We start from the raw sequence: 12,585 nt of genomic DNA, 5'->3' as shown, positions 1-12,585 counted from the left end.
GGCCAATGAAAGTGGTACTGAGGACACAGTGGGGTGACAGAAAAGACATGGTAAATGTTGGAATTAAGAAAGGGCTTCACCAGGTGTACATTTGTCTTGGTGGCTCCTGGGTAAGTAGGCCCTATTTCAAAGTCACAAGCTCATTCTCTTTTTCCTGATGTCACTTAATACTACATGAGAAGAACAGAAGGAAGCTGATTGACATTGAAATTATTGGCCTTGCTTCCTGTTGACACTTGTAAACCCTATGAGAGAATTGGCTGATTCTGAGCCAGGTGGTTGGATAGCTCTCATGGCACTGATTGGTTAACTTCATGTTGCCTTTGTGGCCCACTCTGTTTAAAAAAACACAATCTTTTTCATCCTAGCTTAGTGAGCAAAATTCCAAATTACAAATATGTTCTCATGGTTCCAAATATATAAGGGCTCTGCAAAATTTAAAGTACTGCAGGAATGCTTCATAATAAACCCAGGTCCTTTTTTGGTAAACTTGAGACTTGTCACCTAATTCTCCCAGTTCATCTTGACTAAGTGGCAGTCAAAGGTTTCTGCTAGATTGTGGATAGGAAGAGTATAAGGAAGAGTAAGTCAACACTGTCCTTGATTAGAGAGAGATCCCACAAAGGGAAGCTTGGTTGATGATCTGTCTGGAGAATTCCCTAGAACTAAGACAGAATCTGGGTTGCTGGACCGAATCAGGAAAGTGCTTGAGAGAAACGGCAGAAACTGGGAGCCGGATGACAGGACTTTGCACTGTATAAGTGCACTTGTTTTATAAGCTGATTTGCATGTGTGGAGTAAAGGAGGTTGATGAGCCGAGGTGACTGCAATTATGATCCTGGTTGCCTGTGAAATGAGGGTGGTGTCCTTGATAGAAACAGGAGAATTCCAGAAAGAAGTACCAGAGTGATGAATATTTTGGACACAAAACCTTTCAGTCACAAATTAGTTGAGAATTGCTTTGGTGAAAGTACTCACAGTAACAAAATATGAAACTAACTTATGTATGTATGTATGTGTGCACATAAACATACACACATGCATGTATATCCATATGTCATCTCTGTGCTGTTAGAACCATGAAACCTTATTTTATTTCCTCACACAAAGGAGGTACCTAACATATATTGAATTGAGCTACCTATTTTAATAATAGTAGTAGCTAACATTTTATAGTGTTTACAATGTGCCAGGCACTGTGCTGAGCTTTATCCATTATTAATTATTTCATTTGATCTTCTCAGCAACCTTCGGAAGTTAGATCCCGTTGCTGTCCTCATTTTACAGATGAAGAAACTGATATAAATAGAAGTTAAGTGATTTACCAAATATTAAATAACTGTTAAGTATCTGAAGCCAGATTTTAACTGAGATATTCCTTACTATGGGCTCAGCACTCCATGCACTGTACCACCTATTTTATTTGTCAGAGACATAGGATGAAAATATTATGCATATATACTCATTAGGTTGATATTATATAAAAGATTGACGTAAAAATCAGTTGGCTCTAATCTTTAAGCTTTAAGGGATATATTTTTCTTTAAAGAAAAAAAAGATCATTTTTAAATCAATAAACATTTGCTTTCTGCTCCTCTTCTATTCTATTTATTCTATTCTTCTATTCTATTCTAATTTATTCTATTCAGGACAATAACAACAACAAACCAGCCCACTTATTACCTCTTGTAACAAATATACCTAATCTAGCAAATTTCTTCATTTCATATTTTCACGATTTTTGGTTTCTTTCTGAATTTTTAGTCTATTTCCTCTCTGCAAGTAGCATGGTTCATCTTTAGTCTTCAAAAATCATGATTTTTAATTGCATTCATCCAGGTTTTCCAGTCTTTCAAAGTTGCTTTTCTTTATAATTGTATAAATTGCTCCCGTGGTTCTGCATCTGTTCATATAGGTGTTCCAGTTATTCTCCGAAACTGTTCATTACATCATTTCTTGCAATATCACATTACATTCATATATTATAATTTGTTTAGCCATTCTTCAATAGGTGAATATGCTCTTTAAGTTTCCATTTTTCCAGCAAAAAGAGTTGCTATAAATATTTTGGTACAGACATGTCCTTTTCCTCTTTCTTCAATCACTTTCTTTTTAAAAAAAATTTTTTATTATAGCGGTAATTTTTCAGCATTGACCCTTGCAAAACCTTCTGTTCCAACTTGTTCCAGTCTTTCCTCGCCTTCCCCCTCCCCCCCCCCACTCTCTCCCCTAGATGGCAGGTAGTCCAATACATGTTAAATATGTTAAAGTATATGTTAAACGCAATATATGTATACATATTTATACAGTTATCTTGCACAAGAAAAAATGCAATCACTTTCTTAATAGTGGTGTCAATGGGTCAAAGTATATGTATTTTACTGACTTTGGAAGGATAGTTTCACATTGTTTTTGATAACAACTATTAACAAATCTCACCTCCACCAGCAGAATATTAATGTGCTTGTTTTCCCAGAGTCATTCATACATTTGTCATTTTCTTCTTTGGTCAACTTTGCCAGCCTAATGAAAGTTTGCTTTAATTTAATTTGTTTTAATTGTTAATGATTTTCAGCATTTTATATAGTTATTAATAAATTGTATTTCTATTTTTTAAAACTGACTTCATATCTTTGACTTTTTGTCTGTTGGGGAAATGGCTCTTTTTCTTACATATTTGAATAATTTTCTTATATATCATGGATACGACATCTTTATCAGGAAAATGTGCTGCAAAATTGTTATTTTTCCAATTATCGTTACCCTACTAATTTTAAATGCATTTGATTAAAACTTTAAATTTTACATAACCAGAATTGTGCATTTTGTCTTCTATGACCTCTCTCTTATTTGTTTGGTCATGAACTCTTCCTCTCTTCATATATCTGAAAAGTAATTTCTTCCTTATTCCTCTAATTTGCTAATGATATCACTTTTTGCAGCTAAATCATATACCCATTTGGAGTTTATCTTGGTATATGATATGGGATGTTGGTTTATAATTTCTGCTAAACTGTTATCAATAATCTTTGACTAGGTGCTTCCTTCCCTTCCAATACCTGGGACTTTTGGGTTTATTGAACATAATACTACTGTGTTTATTTGCTTCTGTTTGTTATATATCTAAGCTCTTCCTCTGATTAATCTCTTTTTAAAAAATCAATATTTTTTGGCTACTACTTGGTAGTGTACTTTAAACTTTGATACAACTAGGACTTTCTCACTTTTCTTTATCATTTCTCTTGAGATTCTTAACATTTTGTTTCTTCAGATAAATTTTCTCCGTCTATAAAATAATCAGTTGATTGGTATAGCACTAAGTAAATAGGTTAAGTAGTATTGTCATTTTTATTATAGTGGCTTGATCTACTCATGAGCAATAAACATTTACTCTGATATTTAGATCTATTTTTATAAACTCATTTGTATTGTTCCGGGTATGTATTAATAGACTCTCAAATATTTTAACTTCTGTAGTTGTTTTCAATGAAGTGTCTCTTTTAATCTCTTCCTCCTGAGCCTTTTTGATGATAAATAGAAATTCTTATTGTTTATATGGCTTTATTTTATGTTCTGCAACTTGGCTGAATTTTAGTTAATTTTAGTTGACACTTTAAGGTTCTCTAAATAGACTATCATATTACTTGCAAAAAAAAAAATAATTGTTTTGTTTCCTCTTTGTTTATGCTGCTTCTCCCAATTTCTCTTTCTTGTTTTTTGCTGTAGCTAGCACATGTTAAAAAATAGTTATGATAAGAGATATACTATCTTATTGGAAAGGTCTCTAACTTTCTTACATTTTATATATAATGTTTGCTCTTGGTTTTAAATAAATATCACTTATTGTGTTAAAGAAAAATTTATTTATCCTTATGCATTGTAGTGTTTTTAACAAAAATTGATATGGATTTTTTCAAAAGCCTTTTTAACTTTGATTTACATAATGTGGGTTTTTTATTATAATTTGTTACTTTTATGATTTATTATAATGGCTATAAGTTTCCTTACACTAAACCAACCTAGCATTCCTGAAAATCCAATCATAATTTATATCTTTTTAATATATTGTTAATATATAGCCTATTTGCTTGTGGTAAAATTTTCAAGCCAATTTCTCCTGCCATACTTTTGGAGAGAGTGATACTTCTTTCCCTGAGTTTCTCAGGGACTTTTCAAGTAATTCCTGCCTCCTCCTAACTTTGAGATTTTAAAGTCAAAAAAAAAAATCCTCCCCCAAACATTGTGATGCTGAGGCTTTAGAGAAATGAAAAAAAAAAAAATTCTACCCAAATAAATGTTAGGGATATCTGTTCTAAATACCTACAAAATTATCATACACTGAGAGGGAAAAATCAAAACAATGAAGAGAACTAAATATTGTTTTATGTACTTACTTTCTGGTTTTATATTTTTATCTTAAATATATAATTATTTTGTAATTCAATATAATTTTTATGTGTATACTCAACAAATATTAATTTGATTTATTGTCTTACTGTTTATCTCCTGATATCCCCTTAACTTCTTTCTATACCACTAAAAGTTCTTAAAAGTTATACTAGTAGTGTATGAGCTCTTATCACTCCTACCAAATTAAGAATACTCTTGAGTATTGATTACTCGGGGACACCCTGGATGAGTGGCTCATCTAAGGATCAGACTAGCTAAATTTGGACAGGCTCATCATTGGAAAGCTGATGTGATTTAATTTTGCAGTTAGGATAATTCATGATGCCATTTACTAAGGCATAGAAGGATGGAGAGCCATATTTGTGGAGGATGTGTCTATGCTAGTGTAATCACAGATTCTATAAATTTTGAAGCACAACGATGATGATTCAATTTGAACAAAAAGTTTTGTGGCCCTTCCTTGATGAATTTTAAATCGATTTAAAATTATTCACTGTGGGCAACCTGAAGGATAGGTTGTTGTGGGTAAAGGGCTTTATACATGGCAAGGTCTTACTTTATAAATGTAATCTATTATCTCCCTAATATATGAAACCAGTCAATGTAACTATTTTACAGCCTGGCTTCAGATCCAGATCCCCTGATTCCAGAGTCATACTGTACTCTGGGCTGCCTTCTTCTGAGGATTGTTGGGAAGATCAAATGAAGTGAATATCAGAAGATATGTGTTCAAATTTTCTGATCTTATGCAAATTATATAATTTTTCTGAGCCTCACAATGAAGGTCCTGATCTATGAAATGAAAAGAATACTGTGTTTATTACCTACCTCCCAGGAGTGTAATGAGAATCAAAGCAAACAATTTACATCAAATATTTTAAGTGCAAAAGCTATGTTAAGGCTAGCTACTCTGTTGATGATGACTGCACTGACTAAAAAAACTCTTCTCTCTTAACAGGTCCTTAATGAAAGTGGCTATGGAGACATTACAACTGATATTCGAGAAGATCAACGATTCTATTATGCTGAAGATTACCATCAACAATACTTAAGCAAGAACCCCAACGGATACTGCGGGCTGGGAGGCACAGGAGTTTCCTGCCCCATTGGAATCACAATGTAATTCATGCCCATATGATGGCATTCAGATTGCATTTGCTATGGCATGGATATTGGGTAATTGACCAGAGGCATTGCTTTCGACTTCTGACTCTTAAGGGTTTCCAAACAAATGAAATATGTCAGTCTGATATGAGATGAAGATCTCACACTAAATTTTGATAATGGCTGAATTTATGTGATTATTGGAACTATACCTTCTGGTATGGGATACTAATTAAGATGATTAAGCTTAAAAAGCGAGCAGTTTCTAGCTTTTGAGAAAAAGGGGGAGTGTAAGGGATTTGTTTCTGGTGGGAAAATCTTTACTACTGCCCTGGCCTAGGCAACATGCAATCTTCCTTTCCTGTGCCTTCAGATTTATAATCATTTGTAGCCATGATAACGTGTTTACAGAAATATTTCTCTGTACTGAATACAAATGGGTAGTTCCACTAGAATAGAGCCAATGGAACTTTTAGTGCCTGTTACAGGCTTCCTTATGGCAATAGAAAGATCTAAATTTGCTTTATGGATTATGATGCTTCGCTTGTAGCAATGAGAAGGGTATCAAATGCATAATCTAATAAACGTTTATAGTCTGATTAAAACCAACCTGATGTTTAGCTTGCTTTTTACCTGTTTCAAAACAGTGTCTCAATGAATTATAAGATGAATTTTCATCCTTTAAAGGAATGAACAGAAAAACAACACAACCAATCCCACGTTTCTCACCATTTTCTCTAAAGAGAAAAATCAATATAATTGAAAATTTGGGGGAAAATAGTATATACCTCAAGGATTTATACAGGAATTTTGTAGAAATGGAGTTCAGTGAAATAATTACAGAAGGCATGAAGATGTAGAGGTTATCACCTCCTCTCCCTATTTCATTTTAAGAGATTGACTTTTGAAATAGCCAAACAGCATCTGGCCAGCCAGGAATGGATTGAAAGGGTTTAGTTGGGGCTAAAGGATTTCCTTCAGGGCCTAGCCATCTTGGAATATGACCATAATTCTGGGAGAGCCTCTAACGCCTTGCATTCCATTTTCAATTCTTCCCAAAATTATACTTCTCATAGCTCTTATTTTCATTATTTCAATTTTTACTAACTATAGAAGAGGGGAAAATATTGATTCATAGGTCTGTTTTATAATGATACAGTGTTGTAGCAGATAGATAAGAGTAATTTGGTTGGGATCAGGAGAAAAGAATTCAAATCCCACTTCTACCACTTTCTACCTATATGACTTAATTTCTCTGTGTCTGAGGCAGTTTCCTGAGACATTTCTAGAAAGTCATAAATGAGTTGTGTTTATGTCTTTGAGGAGAATCCTCAAACCCAAGAATTTCCTACATGATTAAATTTATCCTTGACTTAAATCACATTTCTAGATATGAAAGGCAGAAATGCAGATTTAATATTAATGACTGACAGATATCATACTTTGTTTACAAAGTACTTTATCTGAATCTCACAGCAATACAGTGAGGCAGGTACTCTAGGAATATTTCCCATGTTTTACAGGTCTCAAAATTGAGATTCAGAGAAGTTAAATAACTAGGCTATGGTAATACAATTAGGAAGTGTCAAAGGTAGGATTCAAATTCAGTTCTTCCTGACTTCTTCAAATATCAGTTCTTCAAATATCAGTGATAAAAGTTCTATGGGAAACTTCCATGTGAGAAGGCCTCATCTGTCCTATATATCCTATCACAAACATTGCTTTTTTGTTATTATAGTTCTTTATTTACAAAACATATACATGGGTAATTTTTTTAACATTGATCCTTGCAAAACTTTCTGTTCCAACTTTTCCCCTCCTTTGTCCCACCCCTCCCCTAGATGGCAGGTGGTCTAATACATGTTAAATATGTTAAAATATATGTTAAATACAATATACGTATGCATATTTATACAGTTATCTTGCTGCACAAGAAAAATTAGATTTAGAAAGAAAGGAAAAAATACCTGAGAAGAAAAACAAAAATGCAAGCAGACAATAACAGAAAGAGTGAAAATGCTATGTTGTGGTCCACACTCATTTCCCATAGTTCTCTCTCTCTCTGGATGTAGCTGACTCTCTTTATTACTAAACAATTGGAACTGATTAAGTTCATCTCATTGTTGAAGAGAGCCACGTCCATTAGAATTGTTCATCATACAGTCTTGTTGTTGCCATGTATAATGATCTCCTGATTTTGCTCATTTCACTTAGCATCAGTTCATGTAAATCCAGACCTCTCTGAAATCATGCTGCTGGTCATTTCTTACAGAACAATAATATTCCATAACATTCATATACCACAATTTATTCAGCCATTCTCCAACTGATGGGCATCCACTCAGTTTCCAGTTTCTAGCCACTACAAAAAGGGCTGGCACAAACGTTACTTTTTACATGAATATTCAAGGATTCCTTCTACCTAGGTTCTAACAACTCATCCTTCTTGTCACTTAAGAGGACAGCTTTAAAAATTACATGTTGAATTTATCATATACTTAAAAAGAAAATCAAACTGCACATAATGGAGATTTGCAGTTCTGTGTATAATTTCCTCCCCTTCCTCCCTGGTTTGTTATTTGTATGGAAAAACTACTTTTATTTGGTATTTAAATTCAGATTTTTTTAATTAAAATTTTGCTGCCTTTTATTATTTTTTAATTCAGTTTATTGATTATATCGAGTCATCTTTGGCATTGGGGCTCTTTCCTTTAAGGAAGTATAAGCTAAGCCATTTATTTTAACGTTAACATATCTGTAATATAGAAACATGGGCAGAAATAGCATTCTCCCTATTCCCTAACAGTTTTATACTAACTTAACCTGCAGTTAATCAGAGAAGGTTAATTCCTTCCAGAACCAAAGTCCTGAGTAGTAATATCTCATACTTTAAAGTGATAGTTGCTTTTTTTTTTTAATTTGGGAGAAAAGGTATGCTTTTTTTGTTGCTTTTTTTTTTTGTATTCAGATCCCCTTTTCCTCTCAAAATCCCTCATTTCCCCTACCAAAGATCCATTCTGTGTAACAAAGAAAAAAAAAAAAAAAAAAAAAGAGAAAGAGAAAAAAATCTTTTCAACAAAAACTAAGTTTGCAACCCCATCTATCAATATATGCAGTGTTTCATATCCATAGGTCTCCATATCTTCAAAGAAAGACACTAATATATCACTCCTTCTTCCTGTCCTTTCAGGGCCAAGCTTGACTGTTATAATTAGATAGTGCTCAGTTTGGAGTTTGTTGGAGATTTCGGTTCTTTTCATTTTATTGTTGTAGTCATTATATATGTCATTTTCCAGATTCAACTCTTTGTATCGGCTTGTATAAGTCTTTTCATACTTAGAAAGCCTCTTACTTTACTGAGAAAATTGAGGCCATTCAATATGAGCTCTCTCTTCTTTCCTAGTCTTCATGTCAAAACCCACTCCTTTCTCCCAGTGACTGACACAAATATGGCCCTTTTCCTTGCCAAGGCCAACCCCTTTATAAATAAGCATGTTCTTCATCCCACCATATCCAGCTTTTTCTAGCAGATTGCAATCTCAATCAATACTCCCCTCCCCATCTTGTTCCCTTCTACTGGTTTCTTCTCTACCGCTTTAAAACATTCTTAAGTTATATTATCCTTAAAAACTTGAAAAAAATGAAAGAGAAATCCCATGTAAAACAAGTGAAGATGATATAAAACATTTGGAAATATACCTTCCAAGACAAAACCAGGCACTGTATGAACACAATTATAAAATTCTCTTTACACAAATACATCTAAATCTAAATAATTGGAAAAATATTCATTGCTTATGGGTATGCTAAGTCAACTTTATAAAAATAACAATTCTACCCATGTTAATTTACTTATTTGTTGTCATACCAATCAAACTACAAATGAATTATTTTATAGCACTAGAAAATAGGCATAAACCAACATCTCCTACTTGAGACAAATAAAAGAAAAAGAGAGTATAGTTTTAGAGTAATTAATAATCTATTAATTAGGGTAGCTAATAGTCAATAAACTGATAGTCAGTGGCTTCTCTTGATAACCAAATGCAAAACCATGAAGATCAATAAAAGCTTAAATATCTTTGGAAAAAAATTGATTTTCAGGAAAAATATTGGAAATGGCCTTTGGAAAAGGGGTGCCCCTGAAAGGTGAAAATTATCTCTGGTGAACAACTAATAAAAGGATAGACTTTCAAACAAGGAGATGGGCTAAAAACTTTTAGATCCTCCTGTTGAGAATATGATGGTCATGAGACTTGGCCACTTCCAGCAGTCTGGACAAAGGCATCTATTTCTACCCAGACCCTTCTAGTTGGTTTTCTCCTAAACTCCAATTGTTTGGATACCCTAAACTCCAATTGTGGAGTAAAAGGGCATAGATAGACTTAATGCTTTAGGGCTGGAATTCACCTAGATTAGATTTTGTTTATACTCTAAACAGAAGTAAGCTGTTCTTGCTGGATGGGGTCCTGCGAAAAATTGAGAGCCTGTTTCCGGAAGATCTGGGGAATCTCATCTATCAGCAATATCCTTCAGAGACTGACTGACTGGTTTACAGAGTCTAATCTCTTAATGAAGAAATAAAAAGCCTGAATCCTAAATAATAACATGTTATTAATACGATAGAAAATAATTTCTTTCACATTCTGCCAAAAATATGGATAAATGCCAAAAAAAATGGATAAGGGAAGTGTTTATGAGCAAATAAGATGTAGAGAAAATCACAGGAAGTAAAAGGGATAACTTTGATTATATGAAATTTAAATGGTTTTGCAAACAGAATACAGCCCAAAGTAGAAGGAAAACAAGAAATTGGGGGGAAATTTTACAGCAAGTTTCTTTGATAAAGTCCTCATTTCTCAAAAAGAGAAGGAACTGAGCTAACTAGGAAAATATGAGACATTCTCCAGTTATATTGATAAATTGACAAATGGTCAAAAGATGTGAACAGGCAGTTTTCAAAAGAAGAAATTAATCAAAGCTATCTTACTCACATAAAAAATGCTCTAAATCACTATTAATTAAAGAAATGCAAATTAAAACAATTCAGAGATGCCACCTCACGTGCATCAGATTGGCTAACATGACAGAAAAGGAAAATGACAAATGCTGGCAGGGATGTGGAAAAAACTTGGACACTAATGTACTGGTGCAATTGTAAACTAGTTTAACCATTCTTGAAAAAAAATTTGGAACCCTGCTCAAAGAGAAAAATTCTTCAAAACCTTTGACCCAGAAATATCCCAGAGAAATCAAAGAAAAGGGAAAATTACCTATTTATTAAAAAAATTGTATATACCAACTTTTTCTATAGTAGCAAAGAACTGGAGATTAGGGGATAGCCCATCAATTCGGGAATGGCTAAGTAAGTTTTGGCATATGGTTGTAAGGATATACTATTGTGATATAAAAAATGATGAACAAAATGGTTTCAGAAAAACTTGGGAAGACTTTATATGAACTGATAAAAAATAAAATAAGCAAAACCAGAAGGACATTGTACACAGAAACAGGAATATTATAAGGCTGATCACCTACAAAAGACTTAGATGTTCTTATGAAGACAATGACCAAAGGACAATTACAAAGGATCCATAATAGAAAATGCTATTCATCTCCCAAAAGAGAACTAATGAAATCTGAATATAGATTGAAATATATTTGCTTTTAAGTTTATTTTTCTTGCTTGTGTATGTCGTGTATGTGTATTTTCTTTTACATCATGGCTAACATGGAAATATTTTTTTATGTGACTTTAGATATGTGTAATCAGCATCATATTGCACACTTTTTAAAAATTTTTTTTTATTTAATAGCCTTTTATTTACAGATTATATGCATGGGTAACTTTACAACATTAACAATTAAGTATACATGACCAAAACGTTATTTTGCTGTACAAAAAGAATCAGACTCTGAAATATTGTACAATTAGCTTGTGAAGGAAATCAAAAATGCAGGTGGGCATAAATATAGGGATTGGGAGTTCAATGTAATGGTTTTTAGTCATCTCCCAGAGTTCTTTTTCTGGGTATAGCTAGTTCAGTTCATTACTGCTCCATTAGAAATGATTTGGTTGATCTCGTTGCTAAGGATGGCCAGGTCCATCAGAACTGGTCATCATATAGTATTGTTGTTGAAGTATATAATGATCTCCTGGTCCTGCTCATTTCACTCAGCATCAGTTCGTGTAAGTCTCTCCAGGCCTTTCTGAAATCATCCTGTTGGTCATTTCTTACAGAACAGTAATATTCCATAATTTTCATATACCACAATTTATTCAGCCATTCTCCAACTGATGGACATCCATTCAGTTTCCAGTTTCTGGCCACTACAAACAGGGCTGCCACAAACATTCGTGCACATACAGGTCCCTTTCCCTTTTTTAGTATCTCTTTGGGATATAATCCCAGTAGTAACACTGCTGGATCAAAGGGTATGCACAGTTTGATAACTTTTTGAGCATAGTTCCAAACTACTCTCCAAAATGGTTGGATTCGTTCACAACTCCACCAACAATGCATCAATGTCCCAGTTTTCCCGCATCCCCTCCAACAATCATCATTATTTTTTCCTGTCATCTTAGCCAATCTGACAGGTGTGTAGTGGTATCTTAGAGTTGTCTTAATTTGCATTTCTCTGATTAATAATGACTTGGAGCATCTTTTCATATGACTAGAAATAGTTTCAATTTCTTCATCTGAGAATTGTCTGTTCATATCCTTTGACCATTTTTCAATTGGAGAATGGCTTGATTTTTTATAAATTAGAGTTAATTCTCTATATATTTTGGAAATGAGGCCTTTATCAGAACCTTTGACTGTAAAAATATTTTCCCAGTTTATTATATTGCACACTTTTTAAAGGATGGAGAAAGGTCAGGATGGAGGAAGAGAATTTGAAACAGTTTTAAAAAGTTAAAAATTTACATATAACTGAAATATTTAATGAAATAAAAATAAATTCAAAAAAACTTTTACAAGACTTTACTATTTATCCCTTCATCTCTACTCACACAAATACCACAAGTCACCTTCTTAGACTATTGCAGCAGTCTTCTTTGTTGGGTTC

At 33.3% G+C, this 12,585-nt stretch overlaps 1 protein-coding gene across 5 annotated transcripts in view; it reads left to right on the top strand.

Annotated features, from left to right (window-relative positions):
• MSRA (methionine sulfoxide reductase A) overlaps window positions 1-6,123 on the top strand; it is a 509,773-nt gene extending 503,650 nt beyond the window's left edge. For all 5 annotated transcript variants that reach the window (XM_031950908.1, XM_031950909.1, XM_031950912.1 and 2 more), the window contains one exon: window positions 5,369-6,123. In XM_031950908.1, the coding sequence (XP_031806768.1) occupies window positions 5,369-5,533 (165 nt within the window). In that variant the 3' untranslated portion in view covers window positions 5,534-6,123. The remainder of the gene's footprint in view (window positions 1-5,368) is intronic.
• Window positions 6,124-12,585: the final 6,462 nt, after the last annotated feature.

This window comes from Sarcophilus harrisii, chromosome 2 (assembly GCF_902635505.1).
Source record: "Sarcophilus harrisii chromosome 2, mSarHar1.11, whole genome shotgun sequence".
NCBI classification, from domain to species: domain Eukaryota; kingdom Metazoa; phylum Chordata; class Mammalia; order Dasyuromorphia; family Dasyuridae; genus Sarcophilus; species Sarcophilus harrisii.
This window is presented reverse-complemented; position numbering and strand designations above follow the sequence as displayed.